This window comes from Alosa alosa, chromosome 13, assembly GCF_017589495.1.
Source record: "Alosa alosa isolate M-15738 ecotype Scorff River chromosome 13, AALO_Geno_1.1, whole genome shotgun sequence".
Lineage (NCBI taxonomy): Eukaryota > Metazoa > Chordata > Actinopteri > Clupeiformes > Clupeidae > Alosa > Alosa alosa.
Window position 1 is genome coordinate 24,773,251 of NC_063201.1, and position 23,193 is coordinate 24,796,443.

General features: G+C 42.9%; 2 protein-coding genes across 7 annotated transcripts in view; one reads left to right on the forward strand and one right to left on the reverse strand.

The window, feature by feature from the left end:
• The first annotated feature begins 5,202 nt into the window (after nt 1–5,202).
• Nucleotides 5,203–12,505, forward strand: ica1 (islet cell autoantigen 1). 2 transcript variants are annotated; one of them, XM_048262145.1, is made up of 13 exons: nt 5,203–5,352; nt 6,127–6,156; nt 6,255–6,426; nt 7,777–7,849; nt 8,010–8,133; nt 8,395–8,593; nt 8,923–9,048; nt 9,205–9,303; nt 9,542–9,654; nt 9,778–9,815; nt 10,344–10,610; nt 11,296–11,385; nt 11,581–12,505. In XM_048262145.1, the coding sequence occupies exons 2-13, from the start codon at nt 6,140–6,142 to the stop codon at nt 11,700–11,702; spliced, it is 1,440 nt and encodes a 479-aa protein (XP_048118102.1). In that variant the 5' UTR covers nt 5,203–5,352; nt 6,127–6,139; the 3' UTR covers nt 11,703–12,505. The 2 variants fall into 2 exon arrangements, with proteins under 2 accessions (XP_048118102.1, XP_048118103.1); XM_048262146.1 differs by having other exon boundaries at nt 9,551–9,654.
• A 795-nt stretch (nt 12,506–13,300) lies between these two features.
• Nucleotides 13,301–23,193, reverse strand: part of LOC125306154 (glucocorticoid-induced transcript 1 protein-like) — a 21,472-nt gene continuing 11,579 nt past the window's right edge. Inside the window, exons 4-10 of one of the 5 annotated variants that reach the window (XR_007195508.1) lie at nt 20,311–20,424; nt 17,599–17,727; nt 17,034–17,259; nt 15,807–15,927; nt 14,716–15,310; nt 14,557–14,601; nt 13,301–14,024 (exon numbers count right to left, since the gene is read on the reverse strand). Coding sequence is in view for 2 of the 5 variants with exons in the window: in XM_048261345.1 (XP_048117302.1) it covers nt 15,094–15,310; nt 15,807–15,927; nt 17,034–17,259; nt 17,599–17,727; nt 20,311–20,424 (807 nt within the window). In the remaining 3 variants the exon portion in view is untranslated. Of the gene's footprint in view, nt 15,311–15,806; nt 15,928–17,033; nt 17,260–17,598; nt 17,728–20,310; nt 20,425–23,193 lie in introns of all 5 variants that reach the window. The other 4 variants (XR_007195506.1, XR_007195507.1, XM_048261346.1 and 1 more) reach the window with 4 other exon arrangements.

Here is a 23,193-nt window from a genome sequence, read left to right on the forward strand (position 1 = left end):
ACAGCTGTTACAACATATACTATACATACTGAACAATAACATTGATTACAGCAGACACTCGGATATTCTTCTAGATTAATTCTTTCAAAAAACAACCTAAGCAGTGACATAGACATACCGAGGTGAAGTTAGTTTGATATTTGATATAGCCAACCTCCCACCAACACCCCCAGGCACCCGAGGCAATGCTGACCAATTCTGTTTGCACACATTGTATGCTTCACCTGTGATGAAAGTGAGGGAGCCTTATGACACCCCTAGTCACAACTGCATTCCCAGAACTTCCCACCTTTCTGAATTAGCCTCACTGTCCATATAGGGTCTAGACGCCCGTTTCTCCCGGTAGCCTATATGCTTAGGTTTCCAGGGACCCGAACCCCCAGCCACACCAACAGACAGGGACTGCAGCTGTCATCAGTTTTTTTTTTTTTTTTTTTTTACCATTTTCCTGCAGGGGAAGCCAAGGAGATTAGTCAAAGCATTTTCGGATGGACAAACAAAATAAATCAGTTCTCCCCTGAGAATCATCTGGTTTTCTCAACTGAGAGTTTAAGATCTCTGAAGGACCCTATTGATCCAACAGAAAGCCGTACAGTGTGTAGGCCAACACCTTTAAAAAAATGTCCAGTTATATTTATTTCCAGTGACAAATCCGTTATAAAAACAACTACAGTTATGGACAAAACGTATAATGCTCCTCATGTCCAAAACATTGAATTTCCTGCATTTAAACCGCAAATAATTCCCCAGAAACTGCAGGTTTGACATTTAAGAAATGCAGTTAGGCTATATTGTAAGGATGACGCAAACCTTGGCCTATTTGTTAGTGTTATAGTCAGGGGGCCAATTCTGAAAAGGGCTTCCGTTAAGACTTTTGCGGACATGTTTTGGTACAAGCTGTCACCCTATTTTTTTAGGTAGAAGATACCCATAGGTAAGATATTAGGGTGGTTGTCAAGCTGTGTGACTTGTACAAGCAATTTCAGGCCAATTTATTGGTTTCCTGCTCAACACGACATGCCAGCAATACTGTAAATGTTGAATATCTCCACAACCACAAGGACCATATACATAAAAAAGGTATCAAATGAAAGCTAACACTCATGGGCTGTCTGCAGAAGATTTATTGTACAGTGTAAGAGACAACAGAACTAGAACATGAAAAAAACAATCTCCGACCTAAAGAGAACCAGTTTTCAAAGTGAATATCAGCTTGGAAACATAACATAGTATCCCAAAACCTCTATCAATCAGTACCCCTATCTATGGGAATGAGTCAAGCCAAGTTTAAAGCGTGTAGGGGGAGACAGTGCAATACTGCACAAGTTATAAGTCTTTAATGTCAAGGCGGAAATGTAGAACTGTAGATGGTGGTCTATGGTGCTATTTTACTTCATTAATGTACCAGGTTGTAACACAAATTACATTTAATTAACATATCACTATAGTTATTAATTCCATCCTAACATAACTGCTCTCTCACTTCTTTAGGGTAAGGGGTAAGTAACTAGTTAGTAGTAATAACTATATAATAGTCGTATGGCAAAGCTATGTTTTTCCCCATCCAAGCCAGGTGACTAAGGTAGGCAGCCAACAGAAGGCCCCAGGGACCATGTCCATGTGCTCAGTCTGAGTCCTGGTCAGGGACACAAAAGAAGAGTTTACCGTTTTGAGAATGAATACCTTCCCGATACAAAACATGCATGCATGCATCCGAGGGCATAATATCAATCTAATCTACAAAACAGGAAAAACAATATCATGCCAAATAATCTGAAACAATATAGTTGCTAGCCTAGAAATCTAGACGCACCCTAGCGGCAGCAAATTACATTCAGCAAATTACATTACAAATTAAATTCAAATTACATTTGCTGCCAGGGCTAGTCTAGCAACTCTCCGTTGGCTTGTGAGCTGGAAAAATTAAACTTCTATCAGGCCAATCAAATCGCTAGGGGGCTTAACATGATTGATGAGTTGCAGCGGGTTTGGCTTGAATTCCCCTGCTACTTGAAAACAAAGAAGATGGATCTTGCTGTTGGCGAACAGCTTGACACGAAGTTGCTTTTTTAAGTTGGCAAAAGTTTGAACTAGCCAACTAGCTCCGCTGGTGGGAAAACGATGGGACTCGCTCTAGCACTGTCCTATTAAGCGGCAGAGGGAATTTGAAAGACAACCGATTATCCCGCCCCTCGGACTGAGCACTGCGAACGATGAGTGCCCAGACCCTACATTTTAATGTGGGTCTGGCTCGTCAGGCTATATAGTTGCATATAATGTGGCAAAACTCAATAATAATGATGTGAGTACCTGAGTATTCTTGCACCGAGCTGCACAGGCACATCCACATGCCCCACTACAAAATATTCCACTTTTTTGACATCGACTCTGCCTGGTACTGCACTGACTTCCACTTTCCTTGCATCCACATATCGTCAGCTCCAAGCACCTGGCCTGTACAGGCTCTTTGGTTAAAAGCTGGGGGACAAGCATTCCATCCTTAATGTGCCAATCACAACTGGTTGGTAAGGGCAACTGTGGATGGGTCACTTGTGACTGTTTCCAAACCTTTGTTTGATAGTGGGCCCTCATTAGGTGCAGAGACAAGGCATCCTGAGTTGGTGGTAAAGTATCCAAATTGACTTTCACTTTCCAAAACAGGGCACAGCGAACATCATGGATTGAAGTGCTGGTCGTTTTTGGATCATACAGTGTACAGTTTGTAGACAAACTGTTCTGTTGAGGTTTGGGGCAGCCGTGGCCTACTGGTTAGCACTTCGGACTTGTGACCAGAGGGTTGCCAGTTCGAACCCCGACAAGTAGGCACGGCTGTTGTTGCAGGCAGCTCACTGCGCCGGGATTAGTGTGTGGTTCACCTCACTGTGTGTTCACTGTGTGCTGAGTGTGTTTCACTAATTCACGGATTGGGATAAATGCAGAGACCAAATTTCCCTCACGGAATCAAAACGAGAATATATACTTATACTTATAGAATAGCTGAACTTGATACTTCATCCTCACCAAAGTTGTGGAGAAGATGAAGGCACAACCTCATGATGCCACAACCAAAGGGTACGAGAGGCTCATCATTCAGTGCAGTGACACAGATGTACTGTTGTTGCATCTTGTGTTTGCAACCTGCTGAGCCCAGAAATTTGGATGAAAGCAGGAACTGCCAAGAAACCACGCTTACATTAAAGTGCATGATATTAAAATGTCAAATGAGATTCTGATGGTCTGTTGGCATTTCATGCCATCACTGGACGTGACACTACCAGTCAGTTCACTGGAATAGGAAAAAGGACAGCGTGGAAAGTGTTCCAGCAGTGCCCTCATCTTCTCCACAACTTTGGTGAGGATGAAGTACCAAGTCCAGCTATTCTATCCTCAGCAGAACAGTTTGTCTGCAAACTGTATGATCCAAAAACATACAGCACTTCAATCCATGATGTTCGCTGTGCCCTGTTTTTGAAAGTGAAAGTGAAAATACCAATGTGGATACTTTTCTGCACCACCATCTCAGTGGAAACAGTCACCAGTGACCCATCCACAGTTGCCCTTACCAACCAGTTGTGATTGGCACATTAAGGATGGAATGCTTGTCCCCCAGCTTTTAACCAAAGAACCTGTACAGGCCAGGTGCTTGGAGCTGACGATATGTGGATGCAAGGAAAGTGGAAGTCAGTGCAGTACCAGGCAGTGTCGATGTCAAAAAAGTGGAATATTTTGTAGTGGGGCATGTGGATGTGCCTGTGCAGCTCGGTGCAAGAATACTCAGGTACTCACATCATTATTATTGAGTTTTGCCACATTATATGCAACTACATTGTTTCATATTATTTGGCATGATATTGTTTTTCTTGTTTTGTAGATTAGATTGATATTATGCCCTTGGATGCATGCATGCATGTTTTGTATCGGGAAGGTATTCATTATCAAAACAGTAAACTCTTCTATTGTGTCCCTGACCAGGACTCAGACTGAGCACATGGACATGGTCCCTGTGTGCCTTCTGTTCGCTGCCTTCCTGAGTGTCACTGCTTGGAAAGGAAAAAACATACCTTTGCCATACAACTATTAGTTATTACATTACATTACATTTGGCTGACACATTTTTAACCAAAGCAACTAACAACATGGTTAACAGTTTAAGCTATATAAAGCAATTCTCTCAACACTTATAGGACCATTTTAAAAAGCTCTAGTACAATAAGAATAAGTGCATCAGTGAGTGCTGTTTTTTAAACAATCGAGAGTCAGTTCTAGTCAGGTGGTAAGTGCTAGGATCAGCAAGACTAGTTATTACTACTAACTAGTTACTAACCCCTTACCCTAAAGAAGTGAGAGAGCAGTTATGTTAGGATGGAATTAATAACTATAGTAATATGTCAATTAAATATAATTTGTGTTACAACCTGGTACATTAATGAAGTCAAATAGCACCATAGACCACCATCTACAGTTCTACATTGCTGCCTTGACATTAAATAATTACAACTTGTGCAGCATTGCACTGTCTCTCCCTACAAGCTTTAAACTTGGCTTGACTCATTCCCATAGATAGCGGTACTGATTGATAGAGGTTTTGGGATACTATGTTATGTTTCCAAGCTGATATTCACTTTGAAAACTGGTTCTCTTTAGATGAAGATTGTTTTTTTCATGTTCTAGTTGTGTACTTTTTGGTATGTCATGTTGAGCAGGAAAAAATCAGCTTGACAACCACCCTAATGATCATGCTTGCACATAAATTGGATTATATTGCACATTTGCCCAAAATTACAGTAGGTAACATGGAAGAAAATGAAAGCACTTTGGGGGAAAAAATCCGTTTTTACCACTATACTGTATATATAGTGGTAAAATTTACAAAAAAACATTTTCTAAGCTGACAACCTGGCTAGAACACATGTTAAGGGGTTAAATATTAATACTGGATAGGTTGTATGCTTGTACCAAAAAGTGTCCGACAGAGTTTTAATATCAGTTTTGGCCTCCTGACTATTAGGGCTGTCTGTGCTTGCTTGGTCAATATGGTGACTGGTCATTTTGGAAATAGTGTGGTTGCCTACTTATGATTCTTCCGTTTGCGATAAGATCTTCGACTGTGCTGACAGCGATATCTTACTTGCCAAAGCGTGTTTTGCTGCGTTCCTATGGAGGTGTGTCAGGCAAGGCTATCTAGTGGTGTTCATCCGCGTACTGCATATGACGTCAGACATCACTTTACAACACGGATCTTTCATTGACAGCAGCAGCAGCCGGCAAGATTCCCGTTACACTGCATTGCCTTGTGAGCTCCAAACAAATACTTCATATTCATCAACACCTCAATGATATTAACAGCACACGGTAGGTCCTTTAATATTGCCATCTGCTCGTTTTTACATAGACCACAAGCCTGTGGCTGTTCTAAATGATTTTCCTGCTTGTATTGTATCAGGGTGAACCGATGTTTATTTTGGCGTGGTGAAGCCTACAAGGAAATACGGATGTATTTGACCATTAGGACTATATTGTTAGAGGTAATGTTAAGCTTCATGATACATAGCCTATGCTTGCGTGATGTTTTCGACGAAGACTGAGACTGCTCATCTTATCACATCGGTAGTGACACCACGGAAAGGGAGTCGGAGAACGTATCGCCCCCTGAGTCATAAAGGCTTGGGCCCAGACCACCAATACGATTTTTATATTAATCACTCGTAGGCCTACATGCTGCGTTGATGGTCATGTGATTGGTGGATGTTTGGTGCTTAAAATAACGCTATAGGTCCAGTTAAGAGGTTTGTAGACAGTTGTCTAAGCTTACTGTTAGGCTACAGTAGCTGAATATAGGCTATTCATCTTGTTGTGACAATAGTTCAAAACGCTTGTTTTTTTTTTTTAAATGAATTTCACCTGTGTTGTCTGTAATAAAATGCTGATTGTGAAGGTCGTTTGGCCCTAGCCAATGCCTATTGACATGCACAATATGATATGTAGGCTAAAGTAGAGCATTGCTTTGACCTGCCTATTGATGTATGGCTTATGGTTGTGTCCACTAGTGAAATTATTTGTTGTGTGTGGTCCATCAACTCCCAGGAAGACTTGCTTAACTAATGATTTGAACTGTCTCACTTACAGGTAATTCTAAGTCATGGAGGGGGGAAGCTAGTAAGTGTAATAATCTACAATCATGTTGACGTCCATGATTAATGTCCTTTATGATAGCCTAATAACAGGTGTAAGTAAAAGCATGTGTTTCTTTTCAGTGGATATTCGCGGGACTATTTTGACCGCTTCATTCAGAGCCAGGACTCATCTGTAGTGAACAAGTTCCAGCAGAAATACTGGAAGACAAAACAGACACTCATCAAAGTGACCGGGAAGAAAGAGGACGAACATGTGGTGGCCTCAGATGCAGACCTGGATGGTAAACTTGAGGTAGGAGTGAAGGACTCACTTAAAATCCACCAATAGTTTCATGTCATCATATGACTCTGTATTCAGAGGTTATTATGTTATCACTACTATCTCCACTACTTGTACAGTTGATATGATTGCTGTATGTCTTTAGTCTAACTAAATTAATGTACTAATAGGGATGTAACGGTATGAAAATTTAACCTCACGGTTATAGTGACCAAAATTATTATCACGGTTATAGTGACAAAAATTCGGTATTATCACGTTATTTCTAAAAGTGTGTTCAATATGTTCAGAAAGCACTAATAGGCCTACACAAGCTGAAATAGTTTCAAAAAGTGTCCCGTTCACTTTTTTCTTCATGCTAAATTGGCTATGTGCTTATAGCTTAACTTACCCTACCATAACTTGGAGTTTGCTATTTCTGTTATTTGGATGCAATGAGTGAGAACAAAGTAAGCGTTCAAAATAAAACTTTAGGCTACTATATTCTCCTGATAACGTGAGTGGAATGGATTTAATGTGGACGTGAACATAAAAAGACGCAGAGTGGCTACATGATACAGTGCACATTTTGCGGTGAAAAAGTTAGACAACAGAATCAGTAGGGTACCAGTTTTGTTCCATTGTACCAGGCCTACTGTACTGTACGTCAAAAGCAGGCTCGGATGAAGCTGGGAAGGATGAAACACACGGTTTCCACACCGCGGTAATCAACAGTGATAATCATGATGTTTGAAATGAAAACGGTAATTATTATCGTCAACATTTTTATCGCGGTTTACCATTATACCGGTTACATCCCTATGTACTAACTAGGCCTACACAACAAGTCTTTAGTCTAACTAAAACTAATGTAGGGCCTACTAACTAGACCTACACAACAAGTCTTTAGTCTAACTAAAACTACAGTAATGTAATAACTAGGCCTACACAACAAGTCTTTAGTCTAACTAAAACGAATGTACTAACTAGGCCTACACAACAAGTCTTTAGTCTAACTAAAACTAATGTACTAACTAGGCCTACACAACAAGTCTTAGGCCTACACAACAAGTCTTTAGTCTAACTAAATCTACAGTAATGTAATAACTAGGCCTACACTACAACTCTTTAGTCTAACTAAAACTACAGTAATGTAATAACTAGGCCTACACAACAACACTACACTTTACTCATTGACTGACTGACTTTACACTTTGCCCAACGGGGCTCATAGTGTTTTATATTCAAAATTCAGATTTTGATGGGTAGATAGGAATCTTCCTCTGTTATCAGCACAGTTGTTAAAAAGTAGGACTTTGGGTCTGAGGACTGATTGAGAGGGATAGGGATGATGACAGGATTGTGCCTTTGTGTACTCTGCAGGTGTTCCACTCAGTCCAGAGAACATGCATGGAGCTTCTCAAGGTGATTGAGCAGTACCAAAGGAGAATCTGTAGTAAGTAACATAGGTAGATGCTTCATGATTGTCTGAAATCTGCCAGCACTGATGGCTATAGCACAGTAGCTGAATATGTTGACTATATAGTTGGATGTAGAGCATACTCTGTTTTGCATACTTCTATTGATTCTGAATATGTTGGGCACCTTTTTTGCAGTGCTGTCCCAGGAAGAGAATGAGCTGGGTCGCTTCTTACGCTCACAAGGGTCCCAGGACAAAACCAGGGCTGGGAAGATCATGCAGGCTACAGGGAAAGCTCTGTGCTTCTCCTCTCAGCAACGGTCAGTCAAAGTCCATGGTCTAGATTCACTATGAGCTTACAGTAAAAAAAGTCACTCATGGTATCAGTTAAGTAACAGACAGATACGAGGACATTTATACCAGACATAAGCAGAGTGATTGACAAACATTTAAGTATGTTAAAGTAAAATATTCAAGTGATCAAGCTCTTCAGCGAGATTAGGCTCTTTTCAATCTGCACATGAGGCCTAGCCATCCAAACTGATTGTGTTTTTTTCTTTTTCTTTGCTTTCCTATTGAAGAGTGGCACTGCGTAGTCCACTGTGTCGGCTCTACCAGGAGGTGGAGACGTTCCGCTACAGGGCCATCTCGGACACATGGCTCACAGTGAACCGCATGGAGCAGTCCAGAACAGAGTACCGTGGAGCCCTGCTGTGGATGAAGGACGTGTCCCACGAGCTGGACCCAGACACACAGAAACAGATGGAAAAGTTCCGGAAGGTATCGCAGGCTCTCCGTAGCCTTTATGAGTCATATAGGCAGTGTCATGGAGGATATTTCACACAGTGACATACAGTTTCACCACTAGAGGGCGCAGTGAACTTGTATATCAGAATATCAGTATATTAGTGTTCATTACTTTGTAAACAGTTTAGAGGTTTATCTGCAGGTTTGTATTTCATTCTTCATTGCTGCGTGACATTAATACACAAACGTCAGTAGTGTCTACCTTCTGCCAGAATCTTCCCTCTCTTGTTTTTATTGTCTAGTGCCCCACCAGGGACATTTAAAATGTCAACAAGTGCTGAAATTCAGCTGTATCTCTCCAGGTGCAGGCGCAAGTTCGGTTGACAAAGACAAGTTTTGACAAATTGAAGAATGATGTTTGTCAGAAAGTGGATTTACTTGGAGCTAGTCGATGCAACCTCCTGTCACATGTCTTAACAACCTACCAGGTACATGATAGACTCTTGTCAGCTATTTATACTTCACTTCATTCAAGTTTCTTATTCATTCAGTAGGTGGTGATAGATGTTGTTTCACAGTATAGTAAGATCTTGGCCTATTTCATTTAGATGTTTCTTATTTGTTTACTTTTGTCTGAACTATAGACCACTTTGTTGCACTTCTGGGAGAAAACATCCCACACTATGGCAGCCATTCATGAGAGCTTCAAAGGGTGCCAGCCTTATGAGTTTTCAACACTAAAGGTGAGCAAACACTGGGCTCTTCACGGTCTAGTGTAGAACATTGAGGCTCCTTGTTTGACTGTCTATTATGTGATTGTGAGGTTTAGGACACGGAAGCTATGCCCACGCATGCACACATGAAGTATGAAGATGAAATACATCTACTCTTGAAATATAGGCTAGCTAAGACCAAATAATGCTCCCTGTGGCTTCAGAGCTGGCAAGAAGTGAAAGAGACTGATTCACATTTTTCCGGAAGACTCTTCAGGACCCCATGGATCAGCTGTCCAATCACGGGCCAAAGAAGAGAGAGAAGAAGAGAGCCAAGGTCAAGGCAGAGGAGGGGGAGGCCAATCAGACTGCAGATGACCTGTATGTCTCGGGACTACACCCTTTACACACTACAAACTGTGTTTTCATCAAGTCTTTCTGGACCTTAAAAATGGTTATCTAACTAATTTTGGATTGTTTCCTCACCCCACCCCCCCCCCCCAGCCTGGTTTCAGTAGATGACGAGAATCATAACGAGACAGGTAAACCATGAGCAGCCCTTATTGTTACTAATCAAATGCAGGTAACCCATGAGCAGCCCTTATTGTTACTAATCAAATGCAGGTAACCCATGAGCAGCCCTTATTGTTACTAATCAAATGCAGGTAAACTATGAGCAGCCCTTATTGTTACTAATCAAATGCAGGTAAACTATGAGCAGCCCTTATTGTTACTAATCAAATGCAGGTAAACTATGAGCAGCCCTTATTGTTACTAATCAAATGGAAGTGGTACACACTGTAAGGCCCATACTCAATTTCACTGAGCAAAATTGCAACAGTGTGCATGACAAATGACAAAATGTTACATAAAACATTGCATACACAAATTTAATTTCAAGCCTTTCAGCAGAATGGCTTTAAGCATTTGCCATTGCTAGGCATACTGGTTCAATTAGCAATTATCTAGTCTTTCAAACAGGTGCTCTGCCTTTCTGGTGCAATTTCCTTTCTTTGCTACTTTGTTGATGATTGACCTTCGTTGTATGGCACGCCATGGTGCTCTCACAGGTTTAGATGACCTGCTGTGTGACACTCCAGAGAAGGACGGCATTGCCCTGCTGAACGAGATACTCAACAGCACGTCCCTGGAGGAGAGCGACTTCTCGCGCGAGTGGCGCGACGTGTTCGGAGAGGGGGAGCTGACCGATAGCCCGTCTGAAACGGGACAGTGCCCGTCTGAAGACCCCGCCTCCTTCTTCCTTCCATCCCACCTGCTGGACCAGAACATGAACAGTCTCCAGTCTCCCGCCACAGGGGAGAGGATGACCGGCACAGGTGAGAGGATGACTGCTCACCTGGTTGAGTAGTTGAAATGCGTAGAGGTGGAGGAAGTGATTGCCTTGCTGGGTTGGCAGTTGGCTGGCAGCTGGCATGCCACATGAAACAAAATCAGGTTTTTTGGTGCCCTAAGTGAAGCCCTAAGGCATTTTCTGTGTGTTCACCTTGTTAGACAAGTTCTGAACACAACATTCTTCATTCATTCAGTCCTCCATTCATCCATCCATCCAAAAAGCTAATGTACTATTAGCCTAGTCTTTGCTTTGTTTATGTAAAGTACATTGAATTACCCCTGTGCATGAATTAATGTGCCATAGAAATAAACTTTCCTGACTATACTGTATGTAGGCATGTGTGTACTGTACGTATGTATGTACATATGCATGTGTGTACTGTATGTATGTATGTACATATGCATGTATGTACTGTATGTATGTATGTACATATGCATGTGTGTACTGTATGTATGTATGTACATATGCATGTATGTGCATATGTATGCATGTATTCGTTGTTTTATTTTCCTTTTCCAACATAGGATACTACATTTGAAACCATTCAGTTATATCAGAGTAAGGTCTTCTTGACATGGGATTAAGTTAATGTCTCAGCCACTAAATCAATTTTTTTGGCCAAGCTGAACTGAAACATGCTTCCTGCCCACTGGTTCCTCATTCTCCAGATTGGGCCACGGACATTCCACAGCCCGTCTCCACGGCGGCGGAGCAGTCATCTGGAGCCAATCAGAACTCCTCCAGGCCCGCAGCGAGAGGTAGGCCTTTGCCAAATGTGTAAAACATTGCAATTAGTATCACAGGAGAGAACTCCAAGTGTTTAAAACCGAGCCACTTTTAAGCCACTGCAATTGAACATACATTCCAGATGTGCTTAGAAAGTAATAAGACCCAAAGTAGCGTTGTGGTTTCATTCTGGCTAAGTTTTCGGGCCTAAAATGCTTAATTTACAGAAATGCCTGAAAGCTCCAAGGACCTCTCAGCCTGGTTCAACCTCTTTGCTGATCTGGACCCCCTCGCAAACCCAGATGCAATTGGGAGAACAGACAAGGAGCAGGAGCTGATGAATGCCTAGATGCTTCCGTACAACGCTCTGGGTTACTGGTCAGTCAAACTGTTTAGGTGGCATAAGTGAACACTATCCCCATCAGACCAACTTAACCCCAATCCTGCTGTTTTCTAGATGTTTAGAGCCATTGTTTGCCGAGTAAGGGTTTGGTTAAGACAAGAGAGTACAAGTGTTGTGGTCAACCAAAGGATTATGACTTTCTGTTGAACGAAATGTTGATTGCGTCATGTCATGTTTGTTTCTCAGTGCCATTTCTCCTGTTTCTACTGAATGGCATACAGGATGTAGTCTTAAGCCATTGCTATTTAAATATAGTTGAGAATAAGTTGATTTTGAGTTAAGTACATTTTGTTTGTGTTCTAGATGTACTGCATGCCTCATGTTGTATTTCACATTTGTATTCTGTTTGGGACACTAATAATTATTACTGATGACTGAAAACTTCCCATGATGGTTTGTGGAGTGAGAAATTCAGGTTAAATATCTTGCAAATTATAACACCCTACAAAGACAGATGTAAATGACACATTTACGATATGCCCTGCCTGTGAAATGAGATGGATATCCATGTGGGACTAACACTTACAGGGCTAGCTGCAACAGTATGGTATGGGATACTACTCTCTCTCACCAGGCTGCTCATTTGAACACAATATTTTCCTCCAACTATACCAGTGGGACTGGGACAATGAAAAATACAGCCATTCATTGTGAGTGTGTCTGTGCATGTCAAATATTGTATGACATTCTTTACGGTATAAATAAAGTTATGAAACATTCTTTATGGTATAAATAAAGTTATGAAACAATCTCATTGCCTGATTTGTCAATCTTTCATTCAGCCTGCCTAATGTACTGTACAGCTTCATAAACAGATTCGACATGGGGCAGTCGTGGCCTACTGGGGGGCAGTCGTGGCCTACTGGTTAGGGCTTTGGGCTTGGAACCGAGGGGACCACCAGTAGGAACGGCTGAAGTGCCCTTGAGCAAGGCACCTAACCCCTCACTGCTCCCTGAGCGCCGTTGTAGCAAGGCAGCTCACTACTCCGGGTTAGTGTGTGCTTCACCTCACTGTGTGTTCACTAATTCACGGATGGGATAAATGCAGAGACCAAATTCCTTGTACAGTATACGCAAGTATACTTGGCCTAGAAACCTGATTTACATAAATACCAAATAGGTGAGCAGCAGTTGTGGCAGTAACAGTAGTAATAATAGTGTTTTAAATGACCAAAAATATCTCTCACCTTGTTAGTGCCCTGAGGGGTATACTCCAAAACAAAGATTCTAGAACAGAGCTCTGTTCTAGAATCTTTGCTCCAAAACAAGTCTGCTCAAATTTGACATCCAGAGACAAACGTGTGTGGCTACAGCTTTGTTGCCTACCCTTTTGTTTATGGTTTAAAGGGATACATTCATACACAAATAGGTCAGGTTTTGAACGTTAAAAGGAAAAAAAAGTCCACCAGGAATGTTCGCCTTAGTTTGTTAAAGGCTTTATGCTCAACATACCATTAATCTCGCTTCATGTTGTACCCACCAGGTAACCAGATAATCAGTTGTTTAGAGGATATGGCATAAAAATAAACTTCTTTTTGAGAATGCTGTTTTGATCATACCTTTATTAAAAAAAAGACACCACAGCTATTGTGTGGAAAAATACATTGCAGCAATCTCATAACAAACAATCAACACATACACCAATTTGAGAAAACTTCCAAAAGGTCAAAAATAAATATTTTTCTTCTATGCATAAAGATGCTTCCCATGTTAAGTAATAGCATTGGTCCAATTAGGTAGATTTGGTTTACTTGGAATGCTCTAACCTTTTATTCTCATGTTATTTTAACGATTATTTCACAAGCTAAGGTGCTCACTCTGATTATCTGATTACATTTAGTTTAGAGTAACTATGTGATGATGTGACTAAGGGAGTCACTTGTTTCAATAAAGAACTCACAGTTTACCATTAAGTCTTTTTGGTGGCATGTATTAGATATAAAATAGCATATTATGTGTACCGATACTCAAAAGCTGGCAAGCATTCAGACATGCTGGATCCTGTGATCAACAGGCTTAATAACAAATACACCAAACCCTCAGCACATTTGGGCTGTTAGTGTGTCCACTTGGCCCTCTATGTGTGCCTTGTTATAATATGTGCACAGAAACATATGCCTCAAAACACACTCAACAGTGCAAGTGGCTACAAAGCCCATAGCATATTTCGGCTCCAAGTGTTCAAGGGGACCCAGGTTTGAATCTAACCTGCAGCCATTTCCCCATCCCATCCCATCTCTCTCTCCCACTCACTCTTCACTGTCCTACCTAAAATGAAGGCAAAAAGACCAAACACATATTTAAAAAACCAAACAAAACAATGCAACCATCCGTCGCCCCACTGTATTAGCACAGTAGGATACATCCTTTGAGTCACGTTTACATGTAGTATTTAATTCTACTAATCTACTAGACAGTCAAACTCTGGCCTATAATCTGGGATTAGTCGAAACATTTGGCAAAAGTCTATATATAAATAGCTGGAAATGAGATTATAAGCCATTACATGGTGAAAGTAGACAACTTGTTATGACTGACTAGGCTACATCTGGGGTTGGCACCCTGGAGTGCAGTGGTTGAGATTGTATTTATCTTAAGACGTCAGCATCAGTCACGTTTCCATGGGGACAAACACTGCACAATAATGGAGACATTGTGATATAGTAGGTCAAAGGGAAAAGGCGTTGAGTGGAATATTTTCCAGTGTAATTGCAGACACTGCTCACTCTGATATTCCGTTCCAGTTAACCTGACTACAGCTCCATCCATTTAGCATTCTGTCCAAACTTCAGTAACATACCTGGAGCTGTATGTTTTATTATGGTTCCTGAGGAGCCATTGAGTTCTAAATTAAAAAAAAAAAAAAAATCACCAAATGGCATTGCCATACAAAAAAGCTTATACAAATATTTGAGTTTTAACACCATAAATCTGAATTGGAGAAAACTGACTTGCTCACCCATGTGCCTCATCCCCATTCCTCTTGGAGGTTCTACAATGTTTAAACTGCAGGGTTTTTAAAAGGGGCCACTGCAGTGGTAATAGTGTCTAGAGTTCTTAAGAAAACCCTGGTTAGGGCTAGAGAGAGAGAGAGAAAGAAAGAAAGAGAGAGAGAGAGAGAGAGAGAGAGAGAGAGAGAGAGAGAGAGACCAGTAGCATCCACAGTGATGACAGTGATTCCAGTCAGTGATCTTTTCCATTTTAAAATCTCATCCATGTGCCCCCATCCGTAGCATGGTCTGTAAAACAAGGCCTCGGACAAGGGTCTGGCCCCTGGGTCTGGTGCGTTCTGGCAGAAGACAAAGCGAGACGAACAGTCGCCCGGCGGCAGAGCGCCTCAGCGGGTCCCAGGGCCCGACGGCAGTGCCCGGTCCCCAGAAGAAGGGGTGGCACCTGGGACGCGGTTGGCCATGTGGAAGCCCACGGCTACGACAGCCGACCTGGGGGGCAAGAGGACCGGGCAGGGCATCTTGACGGGGCAGAAAGCCGAGCCAGTGGGGATGAAGTTCACCTTGTTTTTATCGGGGCAGGAGAACAGAGGAAAGCCACTGGACCTGTGAGGAGGAGGATGGGAGAGTCAACCACAACTGTGTACTGTGTACTATGTACTGGCTGCTTGCTACACATACAGTACATACTGCAGGTCTGTTGTTTCTAATGTTATTTACATTAGAGCACAACCACCATTACTACCATTCCACTCTGGGTGACGAGCTCCTCACACACACTGCTGCTACTGCCATCTTCATGTTCCCATGTTTCTTTCCAATGACTCAAAGACATGATGTATTTAAATGCAAATTACATATCAGGGCAGTTAAGCATGTGTGTGTGTGTGTGTGTGTGTGTGTGTGTGTGTGTGTGTGTGTGTGTGTGGGTGTGTGTGTGTGTGAGTGAGTGTGAGAGAGAGAGAGAGGAGGAGAGATGAGAAGTGAGAGAGAAAGCATGCAGGAGAGAAAGAGGGAAAGTGAGAGAGTAAATCCTGTGGTTCAGGGGTATGCTAAAAATGAAGCTGCACGATGCAGGAGGTACAGGAGGGGAATATCTTACACCGTCTCCTCGAAGACCTTGACCTTCTCACAACCCTCGGGAGGCTCGCGTTTGAACATGAAGCTGTTGTTGGGCTTGGGAGAGGTCGCATACTTGGGCAAAGGTGAGCCACTCCCACTATCTGTCCGTGACAGGAAGAAAAAAAAACACAGAAGCCAGGCATGTTAGCATGATGTGTGCTGTAGTCTGCAGACGTCTAGCAGCTCTCTCTCTCTTTTTCTTTCTCTCTCTCTCTCTCTTTCAGCATAAGTATGCAACTTTATCTGATTGTCCAAGCTGAGTGGAACCCTGACATACTGGGGTAAAATAAACACGCAGCTCCCCTGGATCGTCAGGGCAATCAGCAACCCCAGCGATAGGGAGTGTTTTCATTCCTCTGCTTTATCGTTTCTCTATGAAGCGCTCCACACAGCCATGGAGTGAATAAAGTAAGGAGTTGCCATGAGAAATGACTGCGTAACAGTTCTTAGTTGTTTGCCTCAAGCTGTAAAACACCAGTACTTGAGATCAAGTCAAGTCATGAAAAGCAATAGAGGCTTACGAAGCCTCTTGTGCTAAGAAGAAAAACATGACTATGCACAGATCAAGAGACCACATACTGATATATCAGATTAATAAAATCTTGAAATGAATCATTGAAAGCTCCTTGAGCAACTTTTCGAGCAATGTTGCTGGGGTATCAGTTCCATTTATTCTGATAGGATGATCATGACAAATTGCCTATTAGTGATTAAAGTTCTCCAAAATGGAATGTTCTATATGAATGGGAACATGCCAGAACCACAATAATGAGAAACACTGCCCAACAACATTTCTCAAAAAAGTTGCCCCATGGATCATCAGATGAATAGGCAACTGAAGAATGCAGAAGTATGTAAATCTGTCTTCTTATTACATTTTTTACCCCAAACTTCAGTCCCAGTGATTCTACCCATTTAAAATGCATCCAGATGCAGACACCACTTTCTCTAACAGAAAAACATCCTTACTGCCAATTACAGAGAGCACAGTAAATGGTGTATGAATGGCAGCTTAGCTTGAAAGTCTGATGCTTTGTTTTCAAGAGGATACGATGATGAGATGACATGTCTATGACCCCATACGTGAGCATCTATTCAGTCTGACCATGGTGCATCCATCATCACATAACGTGTCTTTTTGTCTGGGGAGCGTGGCCGTGTTTACAGGAGGCCAGACGGCAGTTGAATAGGTCTGTGTGACACGCACCTTTGTCCTGGTCCTCCAGGAGCCACGGGCTGCTGGCCTGGGAGTCGGGGGGCCCCGTGGGGGAGGCGGAGGGGGAGTGGCAGCACCACGGGCTGGAACAGCAGCTGGACACGGCCAGGGCGTCCGCACTCCGTCTGCTCCCACCGCCACCGTGGCTGCTGCTGCTGCTGCTGCCGTGGAGATGCGGGGGGAAAGGGGCCCGTCGTCCATCCTGAACCTCCAACAGCTGGTGAGGGGAGGATAGGGGTGGAGAGAGAGGGGGTTGATGGGAAAACAAGAGTGTCAACTCACGGTTGAGTGGACAGTATAGGGCACTTGGGCCTGTGTGTGTGTATGTATGTGTGTGTGTGTGTGTGGTGTGGTGTGTATGAGTGTGCATGTATGTGTGTATGTGTGTGTGTGTGTGATCTATTGTGTGTTTGTGTCTAACAGAGCAGCATGCACAGTGTGTGTGCATATCAGTTTGTACAGCCTAATTCAGAGTGCATAATGGCTATGGAGATTGAGAGAGACAGCGCATCAGCAGCAAGTGCCAGAGACGCATCAAAAGGCAGTCGGCACGTACCGTCAGGTCCTCCCTTTCCCACTGGTCGTTGATGAAGACATTCTCCAGCTCATGGTTGATGCCCTCCGTGTAACTAGGGGCCCTGCACGCCAGGGGCTTTGAGGCAGTAGAAGGAGCTGGTGCCTTTGTCTAAGACAAACCAAATAATCATCATCATCATCATCATCATGTGACAATAATTGCAGATAAGGGGCACTATTGAAGCCGCAGTGTCACTCATCTGTCCCACCCAGTCTGTGTGTGTGTGTGTGTGTGTGTGTGTGTGTGTGTGTTTGTGTGTGTGTGTGTCGGTCATTGACCTTAACGTGTGTACACAGTGCACCTGTCTGGCTTGTCTGTCAATAAATAGTTAATTCATCGCCCCCGCAGAGCCTCATAACCAAATTAGATTCCAAAGGATGAGGAAACTTCCATAGGAAACTTAATAGCAAATCCAGCCAAAATGCCACACGCATGTGTGTGTGTGTGTGCGTGTGTGTGTTTTCACCTGTGAGCATGTAGCGTGTGTGTTTGTGCAGCTATTGAAATTGTGCAAACAATGTGGCAGTGTGTGTGTGTGCAGCTATTGAAATGTGCGTCCAAGCACCTATTGAAATTGTGTCAGTTGCAGTGCCCCATGAAATTCAGTGTGCCGGTGATTTAGCACATCAAATTTTGCAAACTTTGAATACAAGATATTGGCACATGCATGTCTTGAGACGGGGGAAATGTCAGTTCCAGTTCCTCCTAAAGATGGAATTTCATGAAATATGGCATGCATCTGAAGAATGTGGTAGTGTTGAAGCATTTTAAACCTCATTAACTTTGAACCTTGGCACTAACTGTTGAACCTTTGCACATATTTTGTTTTGGCCGCTGAATTTTGTTGAGTGAGCCAAATTAATATTAAGGATATGTAAGCAAATGCGACCGACTTTAAGCATACCAAATGTCAAAATCCTAGCTCAAGCGGTTATTGAGATAAAGACCCTTTCAATCTGTTCCTAGAGGGTTTCCGGTGGAAAATAACTTGAAAATGAAAATAAATCAGACTAGCGTATTGCTCTACAAAATGTCAACTTTAAAACTTGTTTTTTAATCTTTTGTTTGTCGCCAGGTTACCATTAGTTTATTTTTTGTGCCACCGGACATGCCTTAAGAACTCACATGTTTGTTTATGCAGTTGAAAGGATCTATATAAATATGTGCATTGCACAAATATGGACAGAATTTCACAAAACGTTACGTGCGTCCAGAGATTTTCGAAGTGACCCAACAATTTTGTGTGGTTCACCCCTTCTTGCTACAAGATATTGCCAATTGAAGTGCCCGATTTTTGCATTTACGGCTTACCACAAATAAGCTAGCACACACACCCCCATTCTCATCGACGGGACTGAGGTGGAGCGTGTCACCACCGCATCACTGCACATATTTATAGTTAAGTTATATCACTGCAAACCATTTCATCTTTCTTAACTGTATTTGTCTACGCTGCACTATACATCTCATGCTGTTTACAGTATGCTCCGCCTGCATATACTGTGTACATCACATCGCACTTTTCTGCACTTTTTTTGCACTTCTGGTTAGACGCAAACTGCATTCCGTTGTCTCTGTACTTGTACTTGCACAATGACAATAAAGTTGAATCTAATCCAATACGGTTTGTGGACTTGATTGATGTGCCTCCTTGAGAACGGCATACCAAACCATTCCGCAAAACATGTGGTCTACCCGGCTTTCAGGGGCCCAGCATTGGAGGGAGTAGCCCCCAGAAACCACCTTATCAGCCTAGAGGGGCTACATGCCCACCAAGTTTCATGTTTGTTTATGCAGTTGAAGGGATCTATATAAATAATCAGGACAGCTGAAAAAAAATCATTGGTGCCCCCCTGCCCTCCCTCGAGGACTTGTACGCTGGTAGGACCAGGAAGCAGGCAGAGAACATCATCAAAGACGCCAGACACCCTGCATACACCTTCTTTAACCTCCTCCCCTCTGGCAGGCGCTACAGATCCCTGCACACAAAAACAACCAGACACAAGAACAGCTTCTTTCCCTCTGCCATCACTGTACTGAACTGCAGTTAAGTGGGGTCATCCCCTCCTTGGCCAGTCACCCACTTATCCCTCACATTACATACATATCATCCCAATATGCATCTTGTACACATTACATACATTTGCACTATTACTTCTGCAATCTGCACTTTATATCCACTCTACTCCACACGGGTACTAATCTTGATACTATGCTTATTTGTATATTGTATTTTGTATATTATGTTAATATGTTGTGCCTACATACATGTGCCTACATGTATATTGTTGTCTATATTGTACAGTATGTGTCTTTATTACTATTGTTTATTGAATGTTTGCTACTACATGTCTGTTGCACTACTACATATCTATTTGTTAAATGTACAGAGTTTAACATCTACCGAAGTCAAATTCCTTGTATATGTAAGTATACTTGGCCAATAAAACTGATTCTGATTCAAGTTTCATGTGCTCTGGTGTTCCGGGGTCCCAGAAATCATTGACCAAAAATGGCTAGCGGCAGTCATAATGATAACATTCTGCAGTATGGCTCCAGTCAGCCGACTAGCTGCTCCCTGTGCTTCTACTAAATGCCTGTGGACGATCTGTACACAGCTCTACTGTCCCTCCACGGCTTAGTATGAGGACGAGTGGGTGCATCAGTGCAGTGCATGCGTAGACAACTCACCTGCGCCAGGGTGCCTCTTATAGATGGTCCCTGATCCTTCTCCTTCTCTCTCTCCTTCTCTCGACAGGGCCTGATCCCCTGCTTCTTCAGCTGTTGCCTTAGCTTAGCGATCTGCTGAGAGTCAGAGAGAGAGAGAGAGAGAGAGAGAGAGAGAGAGAGAGAGAGAGAGAAGTGCAGAACAAAAGGAAGTTAAAGAGAGTAAAATGAAAGTGTGATTTCAAAAGCAGACCTTCCAGTGACTCCATTATCGCTAAATTATCACCCCCACAGCAGAACTGGGCAATCCATCATCTGTCAAGTTCAGCTCCGATAATACTAACTGACAATGATTAAAAGTCAATGTTGACAGCATAGTGTTGGAATGCTGTGTGAGTGTGACTATACACACCCTGTGTGCAAGCCACCCAAATGAGATGCAAATTTAATGTAATCACTGATACCGCAACCGGCACAATGTTATTTTTTCCCCCTTATGGAGAGGGCAAGCCAGGCACACAGTTTCAGCTTGCTGGGCGAACTCCCTCTGCAAACAGGCCCGACCTGTCTTCTCATACTCTCACCAAACACGACGTCACACGTTCAGAAACGCGCACCATCTCCGAAACACAACACACCCACGGGCCAGTGACACTCAACATGCTGGCAGGCATGAATACAGCTGAGCCTTGAGAAGCATCTCTCTCTCTCTCTCTCTCTCTCTCTCTCTCAGAGCGCATGTGCGAGTGAGTGCGTGGTGAGTGTGAGCGTGAATGGTTGCCGTCTGTGGCTCTCTACGATTTCTATCTTTTGTGTGTCTTTATACGTGGTTTAATGGTGGGTTTTTGTTGCTTATTAGTTGATAAAACATTACTGATCAATTGGTTGCTCTAAATTTATCGGAGACCCTTGCGCCTTCTCAGTTGGTTGTGGCGGTGTCTCCAAAAACATTACAATGGAGTTTGAGAACTTAACTCGGCATCATGGAGTCAAGGTAGTTTCTGACGCCAGTGTTGAAGTTTGCAGTTTGGCTATTGGGGAAATAGTGGGGTACGACGAGATTAAGTCGGCCTCTCGAATGAATAATGGGATTGTTCTCTTTTTGAGTACTGTGGAAAAAGAAAACAAATTGTTCGTCATGGTGTTGTGCTTGGTGGCGAGCTCGTCCCTGTGCACCCCCTTAGTTTACCGTCGAAGACAATACTGATTTCTAATGTGCCACCTTTTCTAAAAAATGAACTCCTGAGTCGTGAACTTTCACGCTATGGAAAATTGGTTTCCCCGATCAGGCAAATAAGCACAACGTTGTCTCTTTCAGAAGACATGTGTACATGGTTCTAGACAAACGTGATCCACTTGATTTGACTTTTAAATTTAGAATTGATGGCTGTGTCTATGCAGTTTTTGTAACGTCGAATACGGTCATGAGGTGATTCGGTTGCGGTAGGATAGGTCATCGCATTGGCGTATGTCCCCATAAGGCTGAGCATAACGAGGAGGGTGTTGGTGAGCAGGTGCCTGCTACAAGCGGTGTCGAGGCGGGTGCTTCCATGGAGGTGGCATCTGCCGTAGATGAGTCTGAGGGAACCAGGTCTGTGGCAGAGGAGTCTGCTGCGGCCGGAACCCAAAGGGCCGGGCCTGAGGTGGAGGAGTCTGCCTCAGCCGGGCTTGAACGGACCAGGTCTGTGGCGGTGGTATCTGCCGCGGAGCCTCTGGTAACTGAGCCTGAACAGGTGGGAGCGTTTGCGGTCGAGTCCGCTTCAGCTGACACCAGTTTGGGTGTAACGATGGAGTCGGCTGTGTCTGACGCGGCGGATCCACCGGGAAATGTTGCCGTGCCTGAAAGTGAGCTTGGGGGGGTCACCCGCGGTTGCGAGTGGGCCCACTATACCTTCCCTTGCTGGGACAGTCTAATGTGAGTGGTGAGATGGAAGTTGAAACACATGTATTTAAAGTGCCTAAAAGGAAGAGTAGTCTGGACGGTTGTCAGAAAGACGTAAAGAAACATGTAACACGGGAGTCACAATCGAATTGCAGTGGTACAGAAAGCGATGGTTACTCCACTGATTCGAGCAGTGGTTCATACTCCTTTAACGAGAGCATGATTATAATTTATAGTGCTGAAGAAATCAGTAAGTTCTTGGCTGAAACTAAGGGGAAAAGGGGGGTTCAAATCCAGAATTATTTTAATGATACCGCACAGTTAAGTGGAACGATGCTTGCTATCTTATGAGGGAAGGGCTTTTGAGCAAAGGGAAGTTTACCGTCTGAAAAACATTGTTAAAAATTAAAAAAAGTGCTCATTCATGGTCACAAGACGGGTCCAGTCTTTTGGCTGAATTCCACTGTTTATTTTTGGGGTTGCATGAATTGTTGTTTATTTATTTATTTCCGCGAGTCGCGGTGTCATGTGTAATGCACTGTCTCCATGTTGTCCCTGGTTTATGATGCTGTGATACTTTTCAAGGAAGTATTCCTTATGTTTTGCTGTTTTTTTGTTATCTGAAATACTGTTTGAATACACTATGTATGTAGTTGTGTTCATGCTTGAACTGTGAAGGAAAGTGTGTTTTGGACAATCCAGAGGGGCTGTGAGACTGGTTCATGATTTGTTCAGCATGATGGTGCCTATTGTAGGCCTATGGGTTTTTTTGTAACCCCTTTCTGGGACGATTTATGTTCTTTTTTCATTTGTATTTTATTGGTTGTACTGATATCCTTAGTTGGTCTGTAAATAAAGTTCTTAAAAAATCAAATCTCTCTCTCTCTCTCTAGAGTGCTGCAGAAAGTTCCATTCACATGAATGGGCCTTCCCAACGTTCGGGCCTATGTTAAATCTATATAAATCACCGGCAAAGTATATAATCACCGTGGTCAATGGCAACGTCTTTCATATCCCTCTGCAAG

What these genes read in the sequence shown, in the direction of transcription:
- ica1 (XM_048262145.1), top strand. An exon ending in ACCTGGATGGTAAACTTGAG is followed by an intron (nt 6,427 to 7,776) that starts GTAGGAGTGAAG and finishes TGTACTCTGCAG; the next exon opens with GTGTTCCACTCAGTCCAGAG. An exon ending in GTACCAAAGGAGAATCTGTA is followed by an intron (nt 7,850 to 8,009) that starts GTAAGTAACATA and finishes CCTTTTTTGCAG; the next exon opens with TGCTGTCCCAGGAAGAGAAT.